The sequence below is a fragment of the Panthera onca genome, chromosome D1 (genome assembly GCF_046562875.1).
Source record: "Panthera onca isolate mPanOnc1 chromosome D1, mPanOnc1 haplotype 2, whole genome shotgun sequence".
Classification (NCBI taxonomy): Eukaryota; Metazoa; Chordata; class Mammalia; order Carnivora; family Felidae; genus Panthera; species Panthera onca.
In genome coordinates, this window is record NC_138348.1 from 1,031,790 (window position 1) to 1,059,326 (window position 27,537).

General features: G+C 63.4%; 1 protein-coding gene across 17 annotated transcripts in view; it reads left to right on the forward strand.

The window, feature by feature from the left end:
* Positions 1-234: 234 nt before the first annotated feature.
* BRSK2 (BR serine/threonine kinase 2) overlaps positions 235-27,537 on the forward strand; it is a 62,479-nt gene continuing 35,176 nt past the window's right edge. For 12 of the 17 annotated variants that reach the window (XR_013550307.2, XR_013550308.2, XR_013550309.2 and 9 more), the window contains exon 1: positions 237-689. Coding sequence is in view for 14 of the 17 variants with exons in the window: in XM_078433851.2 (XP_078289977.1) it covers positions 596-689 (94 nt within the window). In the remaining 3 variants the exon portion in view is untranslated. Of the gene's footprint in view, positions 690-27,537 lie in introns of all 17 variants that reach the window. The other 5 variants (XM_078433847.2, XM_078433849.2, XM_078433850.2 and 2 more) reach the window with 2 other exon arrangements.

A 27,537-nucleotide genomic window follows, 5' to 3' on the forward strand; every position in this document is an offset into this window, starting at 1 on the left:
GGGCAGAAAGGCGGAGCTACAGGCTAGGGCGTCAATGATTGGCTAACTCTAATGATTGGCGGGCATAGCAGCCACTCGCCGCCACCGCTGCAGCCCTATGCGCTCGTTCGGGCTCGGCTCGGCTCGGCCGCTAAGCTCGGCTCGGCTCGGCTCGACCCGGCCGTTCGGCTCAGCTCGGCTCGGCTCGGCTCGGCTCGGCCTCTCGGCTCGGCTCGGCTCGGCTCGGCTCGGCCCGGCGGCTCGGCTCGGCTGGGCTGCGCGGCCGCGGACTGACGGACGGGCGTGCGCGGGGGGCGCAGGGCGCGGGGCGCGGGCCTTGGCGGCGGCGGCGGCGGCGGCGGCGGCGGAAGCCTGGTGCCCCCGCCCGCCTGGTCCTCTCTGAGAGCAGAGGCAGCGCCGCGGGCGCGGGGGGCGGCGGCGCGGGGAGGCGCGGGGGGCGCGGAGCGAGCGCGGCCCGCCCGGGCGCCGCCGACCCGGCCCAGCGCACGGACGCGCGGACGGACGGACGGTCGGACGGACGCGGACGGACGCGGCCCCTCCCTGCCGCCGCCGCCCGCCCGGGGCTCCCACCTCGCCGGCGCCGGGCCCGGGAGCGATGACATCGACGGGGAAGGACGGCGGCGGGGCGCAGCACGCGCAGTATGTGGGGCCCTACCGGCTGGAGAAGACGCTGGGCAAGGGGCAGACAGGTGCGTGCTGGGCCGGGCCCGGGGACCCGCGGGACAAGGGGTGCGGGGAGACAAGGGGTGCGGGGGGGGGGGCCGGGAACACCGAAGGGGCTCGGGGACACGGGGGTGGGGAGTCTGGGGACCCGGACACGGTGGGGGGGGGCAGAGGACGGGGGACACCGATGGAGAACGGGGGCCTGAGGGACCAGGGCGCCGAGGGGACAGGGGGTTTCGGGGAGACCAGGCGTCCGGGGGGAGCGGGAGTACCGAGGGGCCCAGGAACACGGTTGGAGGGGTACCAGGGGACCGGGGACACCGAAGGGGACTGGGGACATGGATGCGGGCCGGGCGCCGGGGAGGACCAGGGGCGCTGGGGCGCCGGGGCGCACAGGCCGGCCGCCGAGAAGGCCGTGCTGACTGTGCGCCGATCGGGCGGGCGGGCGGGGGGGGGGGGGGGCGGCGGAAGGAGGTCGTCCCGAGCGGGGAGCCGTAGGCCCGGCCCGTGGCTCTGGCCGGCGGCCGCGAACAATGGGCGCCCGGGCACCGGGTCCCGCCGCGGAGCCCGTAGGCCGCGCCGCTGCGGTCGGCCGGGCGCGGCCCAAGGACACGCGGCGCGGACGGGGGCGCACGGGCCGGGCCGGGCCGGGCCAGCGCCCCTCGGCTCCGGCTGCAGGTGCGCGGCCCCGGCCGCATTGTGCGCCGGAGCGACCGGGCCCATTGTGCCGCGGGAGGAGGGGGCCGAGCGGGCGCCCATCTGCCGTCTGCCGCGGCCGCGCTAATAGGCGTGCTGCCCGAGCAGCTGCGCCCCGAGCCTCGCGCCCCCGGCCGCGACCCCCAACTCCCGGCGGCAGGCAGGGAGGCGGCCCTACGGCGTCCTGCGGGCCCACCGGGCCACCTTGGCCAGGCTGGGACCTTCCTCCACGGTGGGACTGGGAGAGTACCGAGGCGGCCGTGAGGGCTGGACAGCGCCTTTCTCGCTCCTCCTAGCCTCTGTTCCGAATGTCTGCGACACTGCGCTCTCCCATGGGAGGGAGAGGGAGGCTGGTGCTGGACCCTCTGCCAGATCCCAGGCCATGGATCCCCAAACCCCAGTCTGTGGGAGGAGGGGGCTTCTTGGCCGGTCCTGGCTGGCTTTCTGGTGATCAGGCTAGGTCCTAGCCCAGCGGCCATGGTCTCATCCAGCTGGCCAGGCGTTCACAGAGTCGCTTTGTGGGAGGCTGGGCTCAGCCATTTTCTTTCTTCTCCCAGGATGGGCCTCTCCTGGCAGCCCAGAGGTCCGATTGGCACTGACTGCTTCTCCCTGTCTCTGGGAAGTTCCTGGGACCTAGGGCCGGTAGGGGAGAGGAGGAAGGGAAGACGAGGGTGCAGCAGTGCTGATCCCACTCCGCTGGTGCACGGCGGGGGTGGGGGTGGGGGGGCTGGAGGGAGCTGCTCCCGCCAGGGAGGCTGCATGCAGGCCCTTCCCAAGCCCCTCTGGGCGGCACGGAGGAGGAGCCAAGAGGTGGTGTTAGGGAGGAAAGTGGGCCAGGCCCTGGGCTCTCCCAGGAGGGCAGTGGTTGTGATGTAACTAAGGCAGAGCGTGTATGAAGGGACCCGGGGGGGGGGGGGGGGGGGAACTGCCCCCCCCCCCCCACTGTGGGTAGACAGCCGCTGTGCCAACCGCTGAGGCCCCGAGGGATCCCCGGCAGTAGGGCAGCGCTGTTGGGAGTGGGGGTGGTGTGGCCCAGGTTCAAGGTGGGAGACAGCCGGTGTCCCTCTGAGTTCAAAATACGCATGTTTCCTGCAAGGAACAACTGGAGTTGGTGAAATCCTCAGTGGGGGAGGGGCCTGGGGCAGCACAACGTGGGAGCAGTGAAATAATCTAATTATCGCACCGGTAAAATGTGATTATAAGGAAGCATCATCGTGTGAGTGGTGACAGCGGTGAATTCTACGTGTGCCGCGCTCGCCGGTCGCCACGGGTGGGGGCCGGTCTCCGTACTCCTCATCGAGTTACAGTGTTGTACAGTTCATTACGGGACGTTTCCACCGTAATTAACAGTAATGAATACAAAAGGATAAGCCGCACGCGTGTGTCAACACCGCGTTGCCATGTGATGTTTAGGAAACAGCTGCAAGTGGGACACAAAGCAGCGGGCCTTCTCCTCGGGTCCCTCTCCCCTCTGAGGGGAGTGGGCTCTCCCTGTGGCTGAGGCCCCCTCCCCAGGGATCTGTTGATCCTGCGTTCCTTGTGGCTTCGTCCAGGGCCCTGGGAGTGCCTGCTTCCCGGGAGGGCTGTCTCCCTGTCCCTTTTGCGGAAGGGTTGTCTGGACTTCGGTGGACGTGGGGCCCCGGGGGGTGTGGGTGCACTGGGCCTGGCCACTCGGTTTGCTGGCTGGTCTTGGGCATCAAGTGCCAAGGGAGTTGCAGTTTCCCAGGCCTGTCCTTTTGCCCGGGAGATAAACGTCTGACCTTATCCGGGGTAGGCTTGCTGCCAAGAGACCTCAGTGGAAGACTGTGTGACCGAAGCTTCCGAGTGCTGCCTCCGTCCCTGGACTGCCTGTGCCCGGGTCCTCCCCGGTCCTCACGTGTGCTCTGCCTGGGGCCCTGGAAAGGGAGGGAGTCACCCAGGTGGCGGTGAGCTTCGTGCTGCCCACCCGCTGTGGGTACCCCGGCCGGTAGCCCCGAGCCAGGGGACCTGCTGCTCTGCCTCCAGATGCGGGAGTCGGGGGGACACTGCCGGCTGCCGAGCGCAGGTGTGGGCAGACTGCCCCTCTGCCTGGCTGGACGCCCCTCTGGTGGCTGGTGGGGTCCCGCTTGTCCTTTCTGTAGCATCTTTTCGGTGGTTCTGTCTCGCTTGTGTGCTCTTGGCTCAGCAAGCGGGTTCTGTCACTTGGGTGGGCGTTAGGCCTCTGCCTCTGGGCAGCGCGGGTGTGACTGAGAGGTCATCTTCCTTCTGCCAGGGCATCTCCCCTACATGGCTGTCCTCGGTGTCCTGGGGTCGCCTGTGGAGGCCGCCCTGGGGAGGCGTCGTGTTCTCCGGTGGACCGGTGGGTCTTTGGCACCTACCCACCTTCCGGTGGGGGGCAGGTGTCCCTGTGCGGGCCGGAGTCCACTGCCGAGGCTCTGTCTGACTCAGCCCTGATCCAGGAAAGGCTTCTTCAGCTGGGGAGCGGGGGGCACCTCCAGAGGGTCCAGGTGGGGCCCGAGCAGGTCCGGGGGGGGGGGTGTGTATTGTGTAAGCCATGTGGCCCCCTGGCCTTCACCCTTCCAGCCCCACCAGGAAATGGAGCAGGGCAGGGCTGCCCAAACTAGAGCACAGCAGGTGTCGATGGGGTTCAGCTCCCATAAGCCAGGAGGACCCTGTGGGAGGAAGAGGAAGGTGGTGGGCTCTCAGAGCTGGGCCCGCAGTAGGATGTGAAGCCTGCCCTCAGGGACCCTTTGGTAGGTGGGAGCTGAGGACAAGGTGGCAGGGCCGGGGCTTTCAGATGATGGCCAGGGCAGCTCATGAGAGAAGACGCAGGTGAGGCGGCTGCCCGCAGCTCACCTGGCTGGGCTTGAAGGCTGGAGCGTGGGCCAGGGGGAAGGATCTAGACTGCCATGCTGAGGGCACTGGGGTGTCCCCTTCAGGGTCTCCGGGGACCTTTAGGAGAATTCGTGTGGGGTGCTGGTCAGGCAGGCTGAGGAGAAGTCCTGGGGTGGGGGAAGCCAGTGAAGATGAGACGAGGGAGGGAGGGAGGGAGAGACACAGGTGAGCTGGGAGAAGAGACAGGTGAAGGAGAGAGTCTGATAGACCTGGGGGTGACCATGGCCCAGGGCAGAGCAGATGGGGGAGCAGAGCCAGAGGCAGGAGTCAGGGGAGGTGCCTTCGACCTGAAGGACACAGTTGATTTTGGAAAGCTGTGTAGAAGAAGGCAGCTTGAGAGCCAGAGAGGCTGCAGGTCATGGGCCCTGCACACGGGGCTGGGGGGCAGGGCATTGGCTGGAGTGGGCCCTGGGGTGCTTTAGGGGGCTGAGGCCGGGAGAAGGGGCGTGGCCATGGCCACAAAGGTGGACAGGGCAGGGAGTGTGGTCAGCCTCCGCTGGCCATGTGTGGACCACCTGTTGTGTCTGAAGGTCTCCCCCTGCCCCCATGAGCCTCCGCCCTCTGTGCAGCAGGCACGGTGCAGTCCGTCTGTCCGTAAGTGAGGAAGCCGGCTCAGAACTCAGTGCTTTGGCCAAGGGGAGCAGTTCCAGTCTGCTCAAGGAACAGGCTCGGTTTAAAAGTTCAGAGTAGCAGGACCCTGTTCTCAGATGGTCATGGACAGAGCTTGTGGGGAGCCCCCCCCCCCCATGCCTGTCTCCCCTGGCCCCTCGGGAGCTGTCGGAGAGGCCTGTGCAGTGTCGGTCGGTGTCCCGCCCGTGACTGAGTGGGACAGATAGCACTCCAGCCCACCTTCCACAGTGCAGGCTCTCTGCCAGGAAGCCCCCCGCCTGGACCGAAGGGCTGTCCCTGGGTGGGCTGTCCCTGTCGAGGGAGGGCAGCTCGGCATGGAGGTTTCTGGGGTGGACGAGTCCTGGGGTGGGCAGAGGCCATGTGCCCAGGGTGCAGAGATGTCTCTAGGACCATCTGGGAATGGGGTGCCCCCAGCTGCACGTGCAGAGGCTGGCTCTCACTTCCTCTAAGATGCTTGGACAGCATTGCCCACAGCCCCAAGGAGGGGCTCTGTTTCTAACAGATCCTCACAGAAGGCTGTAGGGGTGACAGGTGCCCAGGACTGGGTTTGGGCAACAGAAGCCGTGGGGTGAGGGGCTCCGGGTCCTGCCCCATTCGCAGCCTGCCTAAAGGTGGCCAGGGCCATACGGATCCTCTCTGGTTGCTGACAGGCTTGACCACGCTTGGTGAAGCATGCGTGTTGGACGGGGCCTCCAGGGCTGGCTGGCTGTGCCCCCCCCCCCCCACCGCCCCGCGGCCCCTCCCCGACTCACCTCCTCAAGGACTGTGTGGGGCCAGCAAGTGGGTTGCTGCAGGAAGCCAGCACTGGCCTGGGCCCCGCCCGGGGGCACGTTTCTCTGGCTGTTTCCTGTCCTGGTTTACCCAGGTGTTGTGGGATGACCTCAGGGCCTGAATGTGCACCGTCCGTATCCTCTGCCTGAGCATAAGCCCTGCTCCGTGCTTGGCACCTTCAGTGTTTCTGGAGCAGACGGGTCCTTCCGGCGTCAGAGGCTGGACGCTGTGGGTGGCGCGCCTTGGCCATGCTGCCTGTCTGCGGACACCGCGGAGCGTCTGTGACTGGTGTTGACACGACGCAGTCAGGGCACCTTCGTGGTTACCTGGTGCTCTGGCTTGGAGAACACCTGTGCCTTCAAAGCCACTGGACTCAGAGCGGGTTTCTGGGGGGAACTTGAGAGGGTAAGGCTGCTTTGAGATCAGTGCCCCAGCCAGGTGGCAATGCCAGGGGTGGGGGGAGGAGCCATCTGACCGCTGTGGCCACCCTGCCTTTGCCCACTGGGGTGTGGGTGTGCCTGGGGCTCCCCGGACCCCAGAGCTCCCTCCTGCCCGTACCCACCTCCGGTGGACGGCGTCCTTGTGGCCGGGGAGTGCTTGCGCTTTCTGGAGGCCTGTCGCCACACAGTGAGTGCGGGGGCCACACGCGTCTCAGAGAGAAGCTTGCTGCTTGTCCGTGGCCCCACGTGCTCCCCACGTTGGCTGGTCCCTCCAGCTGTGCAGGGTGGGGCCCACCGGCCTTCGTGGCCACCTTGGAACTTAACGGGGTAGTCCTGTGCTGGAGGCACAGAGCAGGGGCAGCGTGGACTCTGGCGCTTAGTAGCTGGTGGCTTTTGAGCCCCAGCCCCCACCCCCCAGAGCAGGGTTTCCCGCGGCTTTTGTGAAGCTCATGTTGGGAATGATGTCAGTGGGGGGGGGGGGGGGGGCACATCTGTTGTGGGCAGTGTCTGGTGGCAGGACAGTGGGTCCACATCTGTCAGGTCCCATCCAGGGTCTCAGGGGATGGGGGAACCCCCCCCTCCCCCCCGCCCCTGGGTTCCTCTGGACTCTGCAGGAAGTGGGGAGAGCTGGTGTCTCCTACAGCCGCTCTCTGTTGGAGCATTCTGGGTGCCTGGCCAGGTCAGCCCCAGGCCTGAGATGGGCCTCCACGAGCCTGGCCCGGAGCCCCGGGTCCTGGCCGAGGACGGCCGAGCTGCCCGCGCCCTGCCTGAGGCCTTGTCCCAGCCGTGCCGGCTGGCTGAGCGGGACTGCCACGGGCACTGGACAGGATGGAGGCTGGGCTGGGACAGAGGCCGCAGGGACAAAGCGGGGATTGTGTTGGGCCCCACCCTGAGAGGTGGCCCCGGCCTTGCTCTGCAGTCTCTGAGGGGCCAGTGTTCTGGAGCTGGGCAGCAGCGCCCCCCCTCAGCCCCCAGAGCAGTGCTCCCAGAGGCCCCAGGGCTTAAGGGAGCAGAGCTTTTCTTCCAGGGTGGTTTCCTTGCTGGAACCTGGGCTGACAGGGCCTCGGGTGGACTCTGAGGGTCACAAAGATAAGGAGCACCACATGATATCCTCGGGGGCGGGGGGGTCACTTTGTGAGGACAGAGCCACTTCCCCAGGTGGTCGCCACGTCCTCACACACAGGCCTCCTACAGGCTCACCCCGCGAGCCTGGCCGAGGGGGACAGAAGGCTCTCCGGGCCTTATGGTTCCGGACTGGGCACTAGTGGAGGGACTGGGGGTCCCTGGGAGCGGGGGCTCATGGCCTGCCACTGGTAATGGAGGCACCTCGGGACACCCACACCATGGCCACCCACTGTGGGCTTAGGCGGGGCCCGAGGGTGGGCCCTGGAGGACAGGGCTGGCCTCCCTGGCCCCAGGGCAGAGGTGGGAGGGCAGCCTAAACAGGGCCTGTGTGGCCTGAGTGACGCAGCAGGAGCCGGGGACACTCAGGCTGCGGCTCCACATCACTGCCGTGGGCAGTTTGCGGGGGCGGCGGGAGGCCGCCTGGCCGGGAATGTGGCCTCTGTGAGGCGTGGTTTGGCCCGAGTGCCCCTGGGTGACTGACTCCCGTGGCCAACTTCAGCCTGAACTGCAGGCCGGGGGGCCAGAGTGGAGGTGATGCGGGGAGCCACCGCCTGGGCTGGCCCGGCCGGGTTGGGAGCTCACCTGAGTCCTGGCTGGCTGTTTCCCTGGGTAGGGGGCCTCCCCCAGGGGCCAAGCCGAGATGAGAAAGGCAAGGGACGGAGGTGGCCACTGGGTGAAGCAGGGCTGTGGTGGGAGGCAGCTCCAAGGCAGGGTACTTAACTCACCTGGTTCTGTCTGAGACGTGGGTCCAACGGCAGACCGGGTCACGTGTCCAGCTTCCTGGGCGGTGACAGCGGCCTCAGGCTCTCGGCCAGGGCCCAGCTGGGCAGGGGCAGTTGGGAGCCAAGGTCTGCGGAGGCTGGCGGAGCCCCCTTCCTGGGTGGGCAGCTGCAGGCTCTGTTAACACCCCTTTCAGACCCTCCCCCAACCCCGCCCGCCTGGCCGAGAGCCTGGGTGTAGCCCCAGGGGGCTCACGGAGCTGGCCTCCTCCTGGGCACGGGGAGCACGAGGGGGCGAGTCCCTGATGCCTGTGGGGAGGAGCACGCTGGAACTTTCCAGCCCCTTTGTTCTTCAGGGTGTGTGGCTTGGTGTGTGTGAGGAGCTCATGTCCCTTGGGATCGTTCAGGTGTGTGGGGTTGGTGCGACCCCGAGGCCTCTCTCTCATCCATCCCTCCTGCGCCCACCCCTGGCACGGGGCGCTCGGGGGCCTGGAAGGAGCGGCTGGGTGTGGGATGCTGTGACCGTCCGGGGTCTCGGGGTCGTGCCCATGCGCAGGGCCCCCACTCTCTGTTCCATGAACGGCCCAGACTGTTGATACCTGTATGACTGCTTGGATGGTCTCACACCTCCATGGTTGTGTCTTCGCTCTCGTGTGTGATGCGGGACGTGCGGGACCGAACCCGCAGGGGACCGGTGTGTCCTGCTCGGGCCGTGTGCTGGACATGCTGCCTGAGGGGGGCCCTGGCTGGGGAGGGGGGCCGTGGGGAGAAAGGAGGGCAGATGCACTGTGGGGACAGTGGGTGGGGGCTGTCGCAAGGCCCAGCTGGGCGACCGTGCTGGGCTGCAGGGCCGGGTCGGGGGTGGGGGCAGGGAGCACAGTCGGGGCCGCAGAGTGGCGGCTGCCCCAGCCGCAGGCTCCGAGCCGGTAAGGGGCTTATCCTGCCCTTCCCTCTGCCGCACGGTGCCACGGTGCCCTGGAACGTGGCCCTGCTCCTGGGGTGTCGACCGCAGAGCCCAGCCCACCCTCGGCAGCATGAGGCCAGTTTCCCTCCCTCCCCCACACCCGGCGTTAATGGGAGGTGAGTCCTAGAGCAGCTTCAGTATTTCGGTGTGTGTCTGACAGACCCTGAAAGAGCACAGTACCAGGTCACCCTGCGAAGGTAGCTGGATTCCCCAAACCGGCAGAAATTCAGTCAGATGCTGGGTTTTTCACTTGAAGTGGCTGTTTCCCGGAGGCCCAGTGTCCACCCTGAGCCAGGCCTCTGCCCTCGCTGCCTGGAGGCCGGGACTTCGGGGGCCCGTGTCCCTAACACCCTGACGATGCACATGCGGGTGGGGCCCCTCACTCGCAACCCCCGCCCCCTGTGTGGCAGCAGTGTGGCCTCTGTTCTTTAGTCCACGGTCCTCTATGCTTGGTGCCGGTTGTGGGGCACAGCAGGGCAGGGGCTCAGCCCTTCCTGGGGCCCCAGACCTGCCCGGTCCGGACGCATCACTGCCCCTTGTGCACACGGAGGTCCAGGCCCAGTGGGGAGCACGTGTCATGCAGGGTCACGCTCCTCCCTGGGTCCCTCCTCCCGTGCCCCCTGCTGCTGTAGGAGCGTGGATGAGGGAGGCGCCCTCCCAGTGTGGGCTGCCTGGTCCTCCTGGGCGCGGGGACCCTGTCCTCGGGTGCTTTGGGCTCCCTGGAAGGGCGGACAGACAGCAGTGTGTGCAGCGACCGGAGCTCAGCCGGGGTTGGCCACGGCCCTGCCCACCCTGGGCAGGTGCCCACCCTGGGCCCGTGTTCCTGCCCTGCCAGCCCACCTGGCCTGTAGCTTCATCATGTGACTTCACTGGAGCAGCTGAGCCCCCCACCCTTGTGGTGTCCGTGTTTTTGGGTTTCCTGCCTAGTGTTAGGGTGCTGCTTGAGGGAGTCGTGCCCACTCCTTGCCCTGCAGTCAGGGCTCACGTTGTATGGGCAAATGTGTTCCCCGAATGTGTGTGCATTTTGTGGTGAGCCATCTGACCAGGGCTGTGGTGGCCTGGAGGGGTCTCCCTTAAGCCCCTCAACTGTGTGCATGGCCCGGGCTGCCAGGAGCCCCGGTGCCCAGGGGCCAGCTCCCTGTGAGCCTTGTCCCTGGAGCAGGGCCATCAGGGCTGGAACGGGAGTGGGGTGGAGGCAGGCAGGCGGTGTTCCTGGGAGTGCCCCTCATTGGTCCTTGCCAGCAGCCTGTGGTCCCCCCACCCGGTCCCCCCTTCCTGAGTCTCCAGGGGGAGCAGTCACAAGCCCTGGGTCGTGCCCCCATCTCTGCTGCGCCATCCTTGCGGGGAGGGGGCTGTGGGGACAAGGCTGGGGCAGCTTTCTGGCCACGCTCTGACTCTGGGGCCTTCAGACCGGGAGAAGACCGCCCTGTGCCCAGTCCTGGGTGTGGGGGTGCGAGGGGCCAGTCCCTCTCCCTGGAAAGGCCTGCCCGCGGCTGGGGAGCTGTCCAGCAGGGCCGTGCTGAAGTCGGCAGCTTCCGTTCCCTGTGAGGGAGGCCGCAGCTGGCAGCGTGTCCTCAAATCTCTGCTGCCGTGGGAAGGTCCAGGTGTCTGGCAGGCTCCTGTGCCTGTCGCCTGGCTGTGGGACCGGTTCTGTGCTAACAAGGGGCGGGAGGTGGGAGCTGCCTGGGTGCTAAATGTACTTAGTGGTGGCACGCCTTCTGTCGTGCTCCCAGGGGAGACCCCGGCCCCCAGGCTCTCCCTCCTCTTGCAGGAGGAGCCCCTGGCCCAGTCTCCTGGGGGCAAGGGGAGAGCCAGGCCTCACAGAGGCTGTGGGCACGAGGGGACCTTCTCTGGCTCTGGGGTTGATTTGAGGTGACTTCCCAGAGCAGCCCCCCTACCCCCCTCTGATATTTACCTTGTATCTCTGGGGCAGGAACCTTCCGTCCGGTTCCCTTGGAGATGTGTGTGGGTGCTGTGAGGGCACAGGACAACCTGGGAGTTCTCTGCCGGTCCCCTGGCCCAATGCCCTAGAGGCTGTGGGTGCCCTGCACCGTCAGGGCTCCTTGAAGGGGAGGTCTGGTCCCCACCGGCCAGTTTTTGCCCTGCCTTGCTGCCAGCTCCCCTTGTTTCGGGGGTCATGACCTGGGGGTGGATGAAGTGTGAAAGTGTCTACAGAACACTGAGCCGTGGGTGGACGGCCTTGGGGTGTCTGAGGGGGCTGGGTTCTGGGTCACAGGTGTGGCTGCTCGAGCCCCTCACCTGGGGAGACAGAGATGTGGGGGTGTGAAGGCGCCGGGTGTCACCCTCCTGCAGCCCCCTCCTTGGGCCCGGGCATTACTGGGAACTGGGTAGAATTCAGGAAGCCAGGCTCTCAGCCCCAAACCCACATCCTGGGCTTGCTGGGGAGGGAGGGGGTGTGTGTCTGAGAACGAGGCAGAGGAGGGAGTGTGTCCTGTTGTTGGAGGGCTGTGGGCTTGGCGGATAGTGAAGGGTTGATGCTGGCTTATCTCTAAAGAGGCAGAGGGCTTGTCACAGATTGGAGGTTTGCTGATTCTAAACCCCAAATCCCAAGGGATTTATAACTAATCATAAAGTGGCACAGATAGAACATCCTCCAGCAGACGCCACGGAGCAAGGGGGGGGGGGCATGTGTACACGTGGGCTGTGTTGTCCTAGGCGGCAGAACAGACATATGGAGGGCTCGGCAGGGGCTACAGGGGAGCCCCCAGGTGACGCCCAGCGGCCCAGGGTTTCAGAGTGGGTCCCATCAGATTCCTTCTAGCTTTGCTGCTGACTAGGGGCAGGGGTGCGGGCATGCATGCCATTGTCCCCAGAGGGCTGTTGCCCTGTGAGGTGGGGACAGGCCCACATCCAGGCCTCCACCTCTTGGGTCCCTCTGCCTGCGGGCGGCTCAGACCCACAGTCCACAGCTCGGGGTCAGCTGGCCGCGGGCTAAATACCACACCACCCCCTCCACAGTGCACCGCCCTGGTGTCTGCAGCAGTGGGACCTGGAGCTCAGCGGGGTCAGTGGGGGGGGCCAGTCACGGTTGTCCCTACATCCAGAGACCCGGAAAGGTGGCCACTCCCTACCCCAGGCCATGTCCTCCTCAGTCCATGGGTCAGTATGAGGAAGGATCACTTCCTGGTCAGGTTGGGCTGCAGATGCCCCTGTGGGGGGGGCCAGATGACCCGCGGGGGGTGTTGGAGCGAAGGGCACATCCAGGCGAGGGCTGGGGCACCACCTGAGCTGGCTGGCCAGCCCTGTGGTTCTCACTCACTGCTCCTTCTGCAGCATCCTGCAGCATCCTGAGTCACCCCAGCTGGGCGGCCTCTAGGTGACAGTGCCACCACACCCCAGGTGACTCGAGCAGGGTCCTGTCCTGCCCATCTGTCTCTGCGGCAGGACTTTAAGGTGTAACAGTAGGTCTCTCTACTGAGGAACAGCCTTCTCCTTAGCCTCTGTGTGGCTGGTCTCTCTCTGTGAGGGCCCCTGGGGGAGCCAGGCCCCCTGTGAGGGGCTGGCAGCTGCGGGCACGCTCCCCAGGCCCTGGCTGGGGGGCTCACCAGTGCAGTGAGTCCCGCGTACAGGGAGGGCTGCAGGCCCGCGCCCTCCCCACGGAGGTGCTCCTTCTCTGGACGCTAGGTGCCTCTACCCTGGGGCCTGGCAACTCCCAGAAATGGCACGGGCAAGCAGAGCGAGGCCGTCAGCTCTGAGCAGGCACAGGACAGGTGTTGCCTGGGTGGTGCCCTGTGCCTCTCCTCCTCTGCCTGCTCTGGAGCCCTGGGCAGGAGGGGCCTGGGCCTGTCAGCGGGACAGAGACAGAGGCTGGGAACCCCATGCTGGCAGGATCACATCGGGTTCTCTGGCGTGTGCGGCCTCTGGATGGGTGGCCTGCATTTGGGTGCAGGCCTTCGTTTTTTTAATGTTTATTTATTTATTTTTTAACATTCTTTAAAATGTTTATTTATTTTTGAGAGAGACAGCACAAGTGGGGGAGGAGCAGAGAGAGAGGGAGACACAGAATCGGAAGCAGGCTCCAGGCTCCGAGCTGTCAGCTCAAACCCATGAGCTGTGAGATCATGACCTGAGCCCAAGTCGGACGCTTAACCCGCTGAGCCACCCAGGCGCCCCAAGGCCTTCATAAACCAGGCCCGTGTACAGCGGGCCTGAGCTGAGACTAACCTGCAGGTTTCCCAGGGCAGAGGACATGTGTGTCCAGAGGACCTGGCCTGCCCCAGTCCCTGGGCAGTGGGTGCTGGTGGGGGTGGGGAGGCTCGTGGGACAGGACAGTGGTCTGGGGGCGCCGAGCAGGGGCCCTTGGGGCAGGGAGTGGTGGGCACATCGAGGACCGCAGGGACCTTGTGCCCCTTCTCACCATCTGGGGGGCAGATGCCACCACCCAAGTGCCAGCCCCAGCAGGGAAGAGGTCGCAGGGGTACACGTCCCCCTCGCCCCAGGCTCCGAGACCATGGACAGCTGTGGGCAGGGGGCCCTCCCGGAAGTGGTCCTCAGACCCGTGAGGGTGTTTGGCAGGATGAGGGTGACACGTGTGACAGGCGGGTCTTTGACTGTGTCCTCTCTCTCTGTCCTTTGGAGCAAGCTGCCTGCTAAGCACATTCTATGATTACCCCTAGCGGGAGATTACACCCTCCCGCGTCCTTCCGGGGACGGGGGTGGGCGGGCTCTCCTGGCTCCCAACCTCCGCTGCGCGGGGGCGGCGAAGGGCCGCAGGGCTGCTCTCCTACTTCCTGCCGGTGTTGCAGGTGGGCCTTGCGGCCAGCGGTCTGTCTGTCTCGGGAGCACATTCCCCTGAGGCAGCCAAGCGCGTCTGGATTTGCCCCCAGGGAGGTCGCACTCCTGGCAGAGGGGCTTGGGAGTACCCCCAGACCTCTGTGCTTCACCCAAGCCTGGTCCCAGGCTCCAGGGTCTGCCTTGGCCAGGCGGGGAATGGCCACCCCCCCCCCCCCCCAGCCTTGCAACCTTGGCATCTGTGTCATGTGGGGCACCAGCCAGGGTCCCTGGGCCCAGCCACCCTGCCCCAGCATCGGCCTCCGGCCTCAGCCCCTCTGGGTCAGGTGCTCCCCGCAGTCGGGGTCTCTGTGCCTTGGTATGGAGGAGCAAAGTGAGGCCCAGGGCCTGCCCACAGCTAGCACCCAGCAGGTTCTGGACAGTGGGCTCCAGGCCTGGCCTCCTTTTCTAGGTAGTGCCACCCTGTCCTGCCCAGGACCCCCGAGCCAGGGCTGCTCTCCCAGGGCTCTAGGAAGAGGGCATGACTCAATGTGCCCCCACCCCATAAGCAGGGAGGGGACACAAGCTTGCTGGCCCCTGGGAGGGTGGGACTCAAAACTGCCGTAGTGATTGGGGAATCCAAGTCAGATAGTTGTTTTTTTAATTTTATTTTTTTTAAGGTTTATTCATTTTTCAGAGACAGACAGAAACAGAGCGTGAGGAGGGGAGGGGCAAAGAGAGAGGGAGACACAGAATCCGAAGCACGCTCCAGGCTCTGAGCTGTCAGCACAGAGCCCGACACGGGGCTTGAACCCATGAACTATGAGATCATGACCTGAGCTGAAGTCGGATGCTTAAATGCTTAACCGACTGAGCCACCCAGGCACCCCCAGGTAGTTTTTTAAGTGTAGATCAGGTCTTTTTTTCAATGCTAAACCCCGAATTGACAGTGCAGAGTGGCCCCCATGGTCTCTGCTCTGCTACAGTCTCTGTTTCTTGTGACATTCCCACAGAAACCCTATTGGGGGACAGGAGGCCTCACTGTGCCACAGGGGTCCACCCGCCTTCATGTTCCTTCTCCAGCCTGCTGGGCCTCCAGGGCCACCCCGGGTAGCCGCCCCAGGGCTTCTGGCAAAGGGGCCACCAGGGGTGCCTGGTGACCACAGGTGGGTGGGCTGTGACTTCATCTGCTTGACCACGGGCTGGCCAGCGGATGCAGGGGGCCTCACCTGCCTGTGGCTTCACTGTGTCCTATGTCAGGGGGCTGGGACAGCCAGGGTGCTCGTGGGAGCTGGGAAGCAGTCAGGGGTGGAGGGTGGCCGACCTCCAGTGTCTGGTCACCTGCAGCTCCCACTTTACAGGGCAGGGGCTGTGGGGAGGCCAGGAAGCTTCTAGAAAGTATTTCCACCCCTGCCTTAGCTTGTGAGTGCCCCTGGGCCTGGCTCTGTGCCCGAGGGTCCCCCACGGACCTTGCAGGTGTGTGCAGGGACAGGTGTGTGCGCATAGTGACAGGTGTGCCCAGTGACAGATGTATATACACAGTGACAGATGTGTGTGCAGGGGCAGGTGTGCGCAGGTGTGCACGCGAGGGCAGGTGTGTGTGTGTGCAGCGGCAGGTGTGTGCGGTGACAGATGTGACGTGTGCGCGGCGGCAGGTGTGTGTGCCTAGTGACAGGTGTGTGCGTATGGTGACAGGTGTGCACACGGGGGCAGGTGTGTGCTCAGGGGCAGGCGTGTGCGCAGGCGTGTGTGCAGTGACAGGTGTGTGTGTGCAGTGGCCGGTGATCCCACTGCTGTCCCTGGGGCCTGGCGGGAGGGGGGCGGCAGGTGTGGAGAAGGGAGGGAGGCGCACCTGTGCTTTGCTGGGCAGGTAGACTGAGGTATGTGTCTGCTGCTGGGACCTGCTCGCTGCCCACCTCTCCTGGCGGCCCCTCCTCTAACCCCTGCACGAAACTCAGTCACTGACTCGGGTGCTCTGCCAGCTGCCCCTGCACTGCCCCACCCCACCCCCACAGCCCCACACCTCCCTGGGGGACTGGGCAGTGTGGGCCATCAGCAGTGCTACCTCTGGCCACGCCACAGCGTCCACACTGCAGGTGTGACCCCAGCCCCTGCAGCCTCGCCTTCTTGCGCACAGGGTTCCTTCTGTGCCAGACCCTCCTCCCCCTTCCCTTCGCGGCAGCCCCCAAGCCCTCGTCTTCTGCCTCCTGCTCCCCAAAAGCGTCAGACCCTTCCTCGGGCCCCCAGCCCCACCACCTTCCTGCCTCCAGCCTGTGGGCACTGGCAGGTGACCCTGTCATCAGCCTCCAGTCCTGAGGCTCCTGAAACCAGAACACCAGCTTATAAAAACCACAATTTACCAGACTGAATTTCTGAATAGTTATGGGGTTTAATCAAAATATTTCACTGGGCTGATTTTACAGCATTGAATTGAAAACCAGTTGGTAAAAATCTAACGTGGTCGTCTGCCACCGTTGGAACCGGAGACCTGGTTGGTCCCCACTCGCCTGCCCCTCCGAAGGCATGTTCCTCCGGATTTCCCAGTATGGAGTGGGCGGAGGTTGGGGCGGAAAGGGGCACGCGGGGGCCGGGCCAGCTGCTTGCCGTCGCTGCACCCAGTGTACCCCCGGAACTGATGGTTTCACAGCATTCTGCCCCCAAGACACGGCCGCGGTGTCCCCTTGGGTGTCCTGCCCCGTGCCTGCGTGCGGCTGGCCCGGCCCTCCCTGCCCACGGGGCCGTGGCCAGAGGGGTGTTGGGGCCCAGCTATGTCGGAGGTGGTGGGCACCTTCCCCTTCCCCCCTGCCTCTCCCCCAGGCAGAGGGACCCCCTGTCGTTCTCAGGTCGGGCCATCGGGTCTCCTAGCGCCTGGGCCTGGTGCTCATAGGATGCAGAACTGAGCACACAGTAGGTGGACGCCCCTTGGGGATGCTGGCTGGGTGGGTGGGCTGCACAGGCCGAGGGAGACCCTGCTGCGCCTGGAGGAGCCGGGCCTGGAGGCAGGGACAGTGATGCCCCGCTCTGGACGGCGGCCAGGGGAGCGCAGCAGGGGGAGGAGTGCCTGCCCTCCTGTCTGGCTCCAGGGCGAGTGGCCATCTGGGGGCTCCTGGTCCTGGGGGAGTTGTCCCGGGGGTGGGGAGGAGAGGGAGGGGTGTCCCATTGCATCACACACGCCACCCCCCACCCTGTCAGTCCGCCCGCCTCTGGTCGCCATGGCAACCACCCAGCGCCCAGCCTGTGACTCTGGAGGAGAGGGGAATCCGCTCCCTCCTCCAGCCAGCCCTGCCCCCTGCGGGCTGGGTCCTTCAGCTCAGGGAGGAGGCTGCAGCCTCCTGGGGACGTGGGGCAGCCCCGGCCTCCTCTGGCCTCCCGCTCCATGGAGCTCACGGTGCCTTGACAGGGAGTCCCCTGGCTCCCCCCCCACCCCCCAACGCCCGGACTCCACAGTCCTGGGGGGAGGGGTGGGCTCCCCGGCCCACCTCGACCTGGCTCCTCCTACAGCCCGGAGCGAGCCCCTGCTTGGGGTGGGATGGAGTAGGGTGTCCCAGACACAAATGCTGGCTGGGTCCCAGGGCAGTGGTGTCCTCGGAAGGAACTGGGGCAGGTGTGGCATCACGGGGGCCTTCACGCCACAGCCCCAGGCTCGAGGGGACTCGAGATGGCCTGCCCTGCCCTTGCCTCCTGGACTCACCAGGGAGGTGGCCAGGGAATGGGGGCCTCTGGGCAGGAAGGTCAGGCCACACTGGGGAGGCTGGCATCCTCCGGCTCCTGCGGTTCCCCCAACTCTGCCTTGAGCCCCTGGGCCTCGCCGCAAAAGGGGCCCTGGCAGCGTCTGCCTCACAGGGCGTGGGACCCGCGCACCATGGTAGTGGCGCCGTGCTGGGACCGGGCGCCCAGTGGCGCCTGCTGCCGTGTGTGTTCTTGTCACTGCACCCGCCCCTGACCTCCAGGCATCCTCAGCCAGACGCGGACAGTAGGGCCGGTGCTTGCTTTATTCTCGAGGCCTCCTTGGCCCACCTGCAGGTGATTTGAGGCGGCATGTGGTGGCAGGGCTGCGGCTGTGTCTCCACGGGTTGGTCCCCTGCCACGCAGTAGCCAGGACCGTGGTGTCTACGCATGCCTCAGGGTGGGGCCCGGGTGGGTGGCCTGGAGCACTGCGGGGGGTGGTGGGTCAGGGACCAGACAGGCCTCCAGCCATTCCCTGACACAGGAGGGGTCCGACCCCGGTGGGCGGGGGTGGGGGGCTAGGTTGGGGATCTGGCCTTTTGTGCGGGAGGCAGATGTTCCCGGAGCTGAGACCAGACCCACTGCTGGGGGCAGGGAGGCCCCGAGGCCAGTGTGGGCTGCGGCCCCTGGAGCCCGCTCAGCTCAAGGAGCAGGGAAAGCAGGGGGTTGGGGGAGAGCGCTTAGTGCGCCTGCCTTTTCTGCTCTCGTTGCCATGGCAACAGATGGCGGTTTGGCAGGAGAGAGGAGGGGGAGGGCTTTGTACGAGGCTGCTCAGGGTTTGGAGACCAGCTGGGGTCCTTCAGGGGTGGGGTGGGAGCTCTGGCCACCAGGCTGAGCAGGCTCCCCGGCCCCGGCCCCCGGGGGCAAAGTGCAAAGCCACTCGGGGCTTCCTTTCCCCGGAGCTCCAGCCTCACACCTGCTCACAGTGGGGCCCTCTCGCCCCCTCCCCTCCCTCTTTCCTCCTCTCCTGGGCCAGAGCCCCCACCCGGACACCCCCACGAGCCTGGGTCAGCGGGCAGCGTTGGGGGCACTGCAGCTGAACAGCGGGCATGGCCCTGCACTGGCTTCCGACCACAGGGGCGCCTGCCACCCCGGGATGGTCGTGTCCCAGTGAGGCCTGGGGACACACCCTGTCCCCTCTCTGCTCCTCTGTAGCTGGTGGGAGGGCCCAGGCTGTCCAGGGTGATCACCTGGGCGCACGGAGCCCGTGGCCCCTCCTCAAAGCCAGCGTGGCTCCTGCTGCAGAGATCATTTCCACCCTGCAGGCTCAGCCCCGACTGCCGGGTTATCTCCCTGCGTGGGTGTGAGTCCGTGTGTGCACGTGTGCATGTGAGTGTGTGAGAGCCACCCGGGAGAAGGGCTCTACGCGTTCACCGGCCCCAGGTGAGGCCCGGCTGTGAGGTTCCCAGGTGGGAATGCGCGCACCTGACAGGAGTCCTTGGCCCGCCACCACCCACGCCCTGGCAGAGGAGGCCGCGGGCCACCGGCCAAGGCTTGGGGACCTCCGACCAGGCCACCTCAGTCGGGCTCTCCCACCAGGTCCGGCCCCTGAGGCCCCGCTGTTGCCCGTCTCCCGTGTGCTACCCTCCCAGACCAGCAACACGGCCGGGCAGGGGCTGCCTGGCCCCAGCCCCAGAGGCAGCTCCAGGCACTCAAGGCTCACCCCCGGGCCCCTCCTCCTGCCCCCCCCCGCCCCCCCCACGACTGCTGCGCCTGGGCTGGTGTTAGGCCTTGTGCGCTGTCTGCCCTGCAGGCCTGTTGGGAAGGACCCGGTGCCACGGGGCCGGTGCCTCTGTGGCATCTTGGGGCCCTCGGGGCTCAGACATAAGCCAGGGTCGGAGGGAGCCGGGCAGCCCGGGGCCTATCCCAAGTTGCTCTGCTGTCAGCACCCTGGGGGCATCTGCCCCATCACCAAGGCCCTGGCAGTGCCCTCCCTGCAGCCTTCAGCCCGATGCCTCCCAAAGGCTTCCCTGGGACCCCCGAGGGCTGACCCATTCGTTCACCTGGGTCTGTGCCTCGGCCCCACCACCGTCTCTCATCAGCCTGGGAGACCCCTCCTCTGCCCCACCTTCTATCTCCCTGCAGCCCCTGTCAGCGGCTACTGGGGAGGACCTGGCCCCGGGCCCAGTGCTGAGGCCCCCCCAAAGATGCTTTTCCGGGACTGGATCTCCCGTCAGGGGCCTCGAGCTGGGGCTCAGGGAGATTGACCGCTGTGGGAGGCGCAGGGCCTGGTGAGGTCCCTGTGCGGCAGAAGGTCCCCAGAGGGCCCGGGCTGCGGGCTGCCTTCTTGATCTTTCGTTAGGAAAGAGGTGTGTGGTGACAGGAAGCACGTCAAACTTGCACCGTTAGTGTGCGTGCGTGCGTGCGTGTACACGTCTTCCTGTGAGGCCCCGCCCCTGCCCGGCACTAACCAGAGGGGGAGGGGTGGGCTTGGCACCGCCCCCCACGGCGCCCCGCCCCTGCAGCTGCCCTCCCCTTTGGGGTGATGAGGGCCGGTCCTCCACCTCCGGTCTCTAGTCTCTGCAGCCTGCTTCTCGAACTCTGGGCACGTGGCCTCAGAGCAGACAGCTGACCTATCCCCCCGGGTGGGGAGTGCACCAGGGAAGCCGTGGCTATGGTGGGAACTCCCCTCTCCTCTGCCCTGTGCCACTGGGGGAGGTCTCTGCCTGCTCCCAAGGCTGGGGGACTGGGATGGGAGTGTGCCCCTGCCACCCCACCCCACGGGCCTCTGGAGGAGGTGGGGAGCAGCCAGGCCCTGGGGTGGGGGCTGCTTCCTGTCCCTTTTCCTAGGGGTCCTTTTCGGAGTTGGGGCGGCACCTGCCATGCTCCCACCCTTGGAGAAGTTGTAGGCAGAGGGCGGGCTGGCTGTCGCACCTGCTGGTGGAGAAAAATGAATTTCATAGCTGGTTTGGTAAAGTGCTTGCTTTTTTTCTGGTCGGACTTCGCTCGACTGTTTTCGATGTAAGAAAACTATTCCTGGAAGGAGGGGAGGGGCAGGCCAGAGCCAGCAGAAGTTTGGGGTGAGGCCACCGAGTAGGGAGACATGGGGGGCAGCCGGGCTGGGGCCAGGGGTATGTGGGGCCATGATGCTGAGGCTGTCTTCCCGCCAGCCACACCCCGCCCTCGGGGTCCCCTGCTCCCCGACAGAGCCCCCTAACTCAGGAGGGGAGTAGACATGAAGCATCTGGGCCTGTGGAACTGGGGCTCTTCCCACACTGTCCTGCCATTGCTGTCCCCTGACCCCTCTAATCCAAGAGCTGTGAGGGCCAGGAGAAGGGGTCCTGACCTCAGCCCTGCAGTCAGCGGGACCCGCTACCACCCCCCACCCCCGCTCTGCCAGCCCCTCATGCCATCTTCAGGGACACTGGTGGTTGAGGGGCGGGTGAACTTGCAGTGGCCGTGACCCCCCTCCCCCACGCCAGGACAGTGCAGGAATGCTGTGCTGGATGTGCTGACTGCTGACCCTGACCTTGGCTGCATGCATCGAGATGGATGTGGCCCCTGGGTGGGCTCCAAGACCAAGGCCAAGGGCAGCCCCGGCCAGCACTGCAGGGCTTGGGACTGGGGCCACCCCTGGGGCCGAGGCTCGTCCACAGGTCCTGGCAAGTGAGTGGGGCTGCCCGCAACAGCTGTGTCTGGATGCCTGTGGGTCTGCGTGGTGAACCTGCCCCAAACCGTGGGACCCCCTTGGACGATGGCCCCCCCAGGACAGGTTCTTGCATCTCACCCTGATGCCCAGATGGCTGTTTCTTAGCTGCCCTTCTTTATACAACGAATCTTTGGCAATTGTCATGGACTAATCAGTGATGACTGCTGTTTCTTGATCTGTGCTTTAGTTCTAAAACAATCATCAAATAACTTCGTTTAAAAAGAATTTTCTTTCATTTTCAAGGATAGCAAAGTAAAATATTTTGTGTAGGAACTAAGATTTGCACTTGCCAAAAAAAGTCGCCCCCCGGAGGTCACCCAGTGTGATTTGAACAGAAGCTCCCGGGGTCAGGTGCAGTGGCCTCACCCTGCTGGCCCTCGGGTTCACGCTCTGTCCCTTGAAGTGGGCTTGCTCCGATGAGAGGGTGGGGCCTGCCAGCTTCCAGGGGGACTCTGTGGCTGTCCTCCTGCTGCACCGAGGCCACCACCCTGAGAAGGCAGCCTTGGGAGCCCCGGAGCAGCTGGCCTGGTGCCCCCAGCACTCTCAGTACTTCTGTGCTTAGTTTGTACAGGTTTGTGCAACTCAAGAGTTTTGAAGTCCAGCGGGGACCCAAAACAAGATGGATAGAGTTCATCACTGGCTCCTGTGGCAACCCCGGGCCTCCTCTGGCACGTGGGGTGCTTCCCAGTGGCTGGGGCAGTGTGGCCCCGGGGGAGGGGGCAGCTGGGAAGCGAGGCTGCAAGTGGGGGAGTGGGGCACCTGGTTGGCCGGCTGCTTCCTGGCTGGGCTGGCCAGCCCAGAGCTGTGTCTCGGTGTGGACGGGGTGGCTGCCCGCGCAGAGTGCCAGGCAGGCTTTCTGGCAGGATGCCCGGGAGGCGAGCCAGCTGCCCCGAGGGGTTGCTGCTGGTCTCTCGAGCCCTGTAGACCCTGCGAGGTAGGTTTTGTCTTTATTTTGTACCACGGTGGCGCACATATAGCAGACCACACGTGGTCCGGAATGGGGTTCTGCAGCCCCTCCCTGAGATGTGACGGGACGGCCGACCTTGAGTAATTCTCAGCCTAGTATGTTAGCGTGATGTGACAGAGTGAAGTGGCGGGAAGGACACCCAGAGTCCGTGCGATACGAGCCCACACGTCCACCCATCTTGTCCTGGTCCGCAGGCTGCACTCTGAGTGGTCTGGGTGTGGGGGGCTCAGCACGCGCAGCCCCCTGGTGGGGAGCTTGCACCTGAGTCTCGACTGGCACTTGAGGCAGTGCCCAGTGGCCCCTGCACCTCCCTGTCACTGGTGCTAGACAGCACAGCTCTTCTCGGGTACTCCTGCTCTCAGTTTGTAAATACCACACTAATCTGGCTCCATCAAGATGGGGTGGCATCTCTTCCGTCCCATCCTCCTAAAAGATACTTTCACCTTCCCCCACCCTGCTGCCCGGCAAAATAGCATTTCTGTGTGTGTGTCAGCCACACCATGTTTTCTGGGGTTTGACTATTGGTTGACCTTCAAAAATGAAGTCATAAAGAGGGTTTCCATAATTGTCAGTGTGGAAGTTCTGTTCGGTGCTGGGCTCGGTGGTGTGCCCAGATTATCTGCCCTTGCCAGGCTGGAGTTCTGTAACCCACTAGAAGGAAGCTGTGTGTGTGCGCCTGGTGGTTCTGCTCTGGGACCTGGTTGCTATGGATTTGGGAAAATCAGAGGCTTCAAAGTCCTTTGACAGATTGTCTTTTCTGACATCCCGTGAATGTTTACATTTGTGATGCATTCCTTTTGCATCGCCACAACTTTCTTGGAGTCCTTTGATTTTTCTGGAGTTCCCAGTTGCCTTTTTTTCCCCATTGCACTATTTGTCATAAACTTTGTGTGTGTGTGTGTGTGTGTGTGTGTGTGTGTGTGTGTGTGTAGAGGGAGAGAAAGAGAGGGAAAGGGAAAGGGGTGGAGGTGGGGAGGGAGACAGATTGATCATCCATTCTACCTAGTTTTCTTTTTTTCTTGGTAACCTCATTCTGGGAGCCCTTTGTCCTTCTTCAAACTGCTGTGTTTTTCTAAAAAAGCCACCTTCAGGGGGTTTCCCAGGACACCCCCTGGATGGGATCTGCTGCTTCCTTCTGGACTACCACCTCATTTTGTCAAGTCACTTCCTAGGAAAAGTTACGTGGAAGAGAAGCATTTCTAAGTCCCAGAACTGAAATTATCTTCTCTGTGCACACATGTCCCCACAGGGAGTCCTTTGCCCCAAGCACTTGGGAGATTTGGTTCCATTAGCTCCTGACCTCAGTGGACAGAGCAAAGATGCCAGTCTGATTCACCTGCCTTTTTCCTTGTCTCCATTTATATCAAAGCTCCTGAAAAGTGTTAGTCTTGTTGAACCCACATCTTTTCTCTTTATCTCTTGACCCTGCTACCCTACTGAAGTGACCTGAATGGTGGCAAGCCAATGGTCCTCTCTCAGTCCTTAATTAGCCAGCAGCATTTGACACAGTGGAACGTTCTTCTCTATTCTTCTTTTCACTCTGCTTATGAAATTCCACATTTGTCCTTATTTTCCTACACACCATCCATTTTACCCCTGTCTGTTTTGCTGGCTCTTCCTCATCCGGGAGTACCCCAGGGTCACTCTGGGTGATCCCATCCATTCCCATGTGCTGAGACCCTTCAGCATGGTCTCATCTTTATCATCCTTGTACTTCCAACCCGTGTGTCCTTGTATTTAAAGCATGTCTCTTGTAAACAACACACAATTAGGTCTTAGACTTCCTTTTCCCTCTGACAATCTTTTTAAATTTTTTATGGTTTGATTTCAATCTGCCATCTTTCTATTTATCCCGTTTGTTCTTTGTACACTCGTTCCTCTTTTTCTGTCTTATTTTGCATCAGCCAGGTGTTTTTTAAAAAAAAATTTATTTCACTTTCTTTACTGTATTAATGTTTTTGCTACACTGCTTTCCCCTTGTTATCTCTTTAGGGGTTCCTCTAGAGCAGCTGTTCCCAGAGTCTTAGGCCAGGGCCCCCCTTGGGGAAATCCCTACAAGTGTCTATTTTGTTTTTTTATTGAAGGATATTTTTGCTGGGTATAGAATTCTAGGATTTCTTCCTGCACTGAGGAGGTGGTATGCCACTGCCTCCTGGTCATACTCTTCCTGGAGAGAAGTCAGGCACTATTGGCACTCCCCCAGCGAAGTGCATCTTTTTCTCTGGCTAGTTTTAAGATTTTCTCACTTTCTTTCAATTGTATCAGGTTAGCAGTGATATGCCATGGTGTGGTTTTCTACGTTTCTGCCCTGCTTTTGGTTCAGTGAGCCTCAGGGATCTGTGGGCTGATGTATGTAATACATTTAGGAGAAAATCATGGCCATTATCTCTTAAAACATGTCTTTTGCTTTGTTCTCTCTTTCTCTCCTCTTTTTCTGGGACTCCTATTACAGTTATGTTAGACTTTTTGGAATTGTCACATGGGTCTCTGATGTGCTGTTACGTTTGTTTGTCTGTTTTTCATTCTTTTGCTTTCTGTATTTCAGTTTGGGCAGTTTCTATTGACCTGTTATAGAGTTCACTAATCCTTTTGTGTGTGTCTGCTCTGCTGTTAAGCCCATCCAATGGATTTTTTTTTGTCTTTCCTTTTCTGTAATTAAAAAACATATTTATGAGGGAAGAAGAGGGAGAGGACAGAGAAAAGGTGTATATATTTATAATGTTATTTTAAAGTCCTTTTCTGAAAATTTTAATATGTGGATTAGCTATGGCCTGCTTCTATTGGCTATTTTTTCTCTTGAGAGTAGGGTCACATTTTCCCACTCCTTTGTGTCTGGCGTCATTTTTATTGTATGCTGGATATTGTTTATTTAAAAAAAAAAAAAAAAGAACAGTTCAACTGCACCAGGTAAGGTTTTTCCAGAATGGGCGCATCCCTCCCTGTCAGGCATTTAGGGTGGGGCCGGTCAGTTTGATCTACGCGGGACTTCAGCTGGGTCAGGACTGAGTGGCCACTTCAGTGAGTTTCTGTTCAGTGCTAAGTATGTTGAGTCTGCGGGGCCTTTCGCTGTGGCGTGTCCATCCCCACCGGGCCTTGGGCCTTAGGAACATCGGTCCACTCTCAGCTCCTCTTGGTTCATGTCTTGTCTCTGTGCTCAGTCGCGCCGCACTGCTCACGCTGTGGTGCTGCGTTCCGCTGTCCCTTCCCCCCGAAGGCTAGTCTTGACTTCCCAGAGCTCCTTCCTCACATCTCATCCTTTCTGCAGGCTTCTTGTTTTACAGATGTAGCAGCTTACTAAATCTGAGCGAGTCATTGCGCTATTCAGGAAGAGAACTTCTGAACGCCTGTTTCCGCCAGGTCGGTTCTGTCTCTCTGTCCTGGACTCCTCTGGTAACGTGTAGTTGGCTGTTTCCCGAACTGAGGAGGCCTGCACGGTGGCACGGCTCCTCCCGTGTGGGAAGTGGGTCTCTCTGGTGGGGCTGGGGGGATCCCCTGCTCGGAGTGTGGGATGTCGGGGCGGGGGAGGTGCGCACGGGCAGGGACTGGCCATCAGGCCTGTCGGAACAAGAAGACTTGCTCGGGGCAGCCTCGTGGCCCCTAGAGTGCTGGATTTTGTCCCAGGCTGTCTGTCCTTCTTGGCGTGGAGAGGGGCGTGCCAGCCTGGGCTGTTCCTGTCTCTACACCCTCAATAAGTGCCACATCTGTCTTTGCAGCCCTGCCCTCAGGCCTGCCGCGTGCTCCCTGGCTGACACTGACACCTGGAGCTTCCCTTGGGTCTCCCGGAGACTGGCAGGCCCAGTCCTTGTCCTGTCCCTCATTACCTGCTCCCTGACTGACCCCCTGTGGAGACCCCCTGGCTCTGCCCAGGGTTAGTCCCCCTCCACACACACAGCTGAGCCTCTTTATGGGCGCAATCCCAGGCTGCCTCTGGGAGGGGAAGGGGTCAAGTATAGGGTGCTTCAGGTGGCGGGCGTGTGTGCGTGGGGGCGGGTCTCATTCCATCTTTACACAGGTGGAGAGGGTATTAGGATACCCCAAGTTTGATGGAGCCACTGAAGCCCCCGCCCCAGGAGAGGAGGGGGAGCCAAGCTTCCAAGCCAGGTCCTTGCCTATGGTAGGGCTGCACAGAGGCAGAGATGGCCCGCTGTACCTGCGAAGGGCCTTTGGGCCCCAGAAGAGCCCCCTGTGATGCAAGGAGCTCTCGAATGACCAGGGAGGCAGGAAGAGGCAGACGGGGTGGGTATGGAGCCGGCCTCTCCCCTCCCCCATGTCCCTTTCCTCCCTGGGGTCAAGGGTGACAGGAGGAGGGGCTCCTATGCATCCTGCAGAGGGGGTGGCAGGCCCCCACGTGGTGTTTGGGTGCTGTGGGTGGGGAGGGCGGGGAGCTTGGCAGAGGGGCCCAGCGGCTGCAGCGGGTGTGAAATATTTCAGGGCTTAATTAATTTAATTTGAGAGGTTCCTTTTCAGAGCATGAACAGTTGTCTCCCAAGAGACGCGCGCCACCGCCTCCCCCCTGGCGCCTGGTGGGCGAAGGAAACGGCGGGATCTATATTGAGACTGAGCCTGCTGGGGCCAGTGTCCCCTTCCTCCCTGTCCCCTCTCTGGCCCCCCCCCCCTTGGGTCCTCCTTCCCAGCCTGGGAGGAGCATGCGTGGGTGTGAACCAGGAGCCGGCCGCGTGACGGTGGGGCGTGGGGGTGTCGCCGGCCTGCGGGGCCTCCACGGAGCCCAGAAACGTGGGTGCACGGGGCTTATGGATCCGCCGCGCAAGCTGAGGGTGGGGATCCGCACCTCCCCGCCCCCAAAGTGAAGGAAGAAGGATTTGGGGAGCACGGAGCCCCAGGAGGAGGCCGGGAGAACCAGAGTGCCAGCCTAGCACCCCTTCTCCCCCTCCCCCAGCGCTGGGGCAAGGGCCTGCAGGAGGGGAAAGGAGGTCGGGTCTGGTGGGCACGGGCGCGGGAGGAACGCAGGCCCAGACGATGCTTCGGGCAACAAGGCGCTTTGAAGTCTGGGCAACTTCAAAGCGGCCGCCCCCCACCCCCACATCAGTAGTCAGTCGGAGTCTGTGAGCCCAGGGCGGCCGGGGGGTGGGGCTCCGGCTCACAGCCGGCCTTTCTGCAGAGGTGCTGTGCGTCTGAAGCGAATCCGCTGGGTCTGTGTGTCCCACGTGGGCAGGGGTGCTCCTGGAACCTGGGAGCCAAAGGCGCCCACCGGGCGCCCCCCCCCCCCCCCCCAAGGGCGCACAATCAATCCTCCGCCAGCGACAGCGGCCGCAGAGCCCCCTCGGAAGCCAGACGTGAGCACTGGCGGCCCTGGGTCCCGGCCCGGGAGAGCAGAGAGGAGAGGGCGATGCTGAGGGCTCGGGGTGGGTGGGGCGGGCAGCCTCCCAAACGGCTTCCTCGTCGCCCATCTGGTGTCTGGGCGCCTGGTCAGGGTGCGGGGTAAGAGCTCAGTGGGCTGCTGGATGGTGGGGCCTGTGCCCATTTATTCATCAGAATAGACACCAGGCCTGGGGCCTGACCCCAAGCCCCTCACCCCCAAGGGGCTGGAGGCAGGGGGGAGTGGGCGGCAAGCAGCTGGAGGC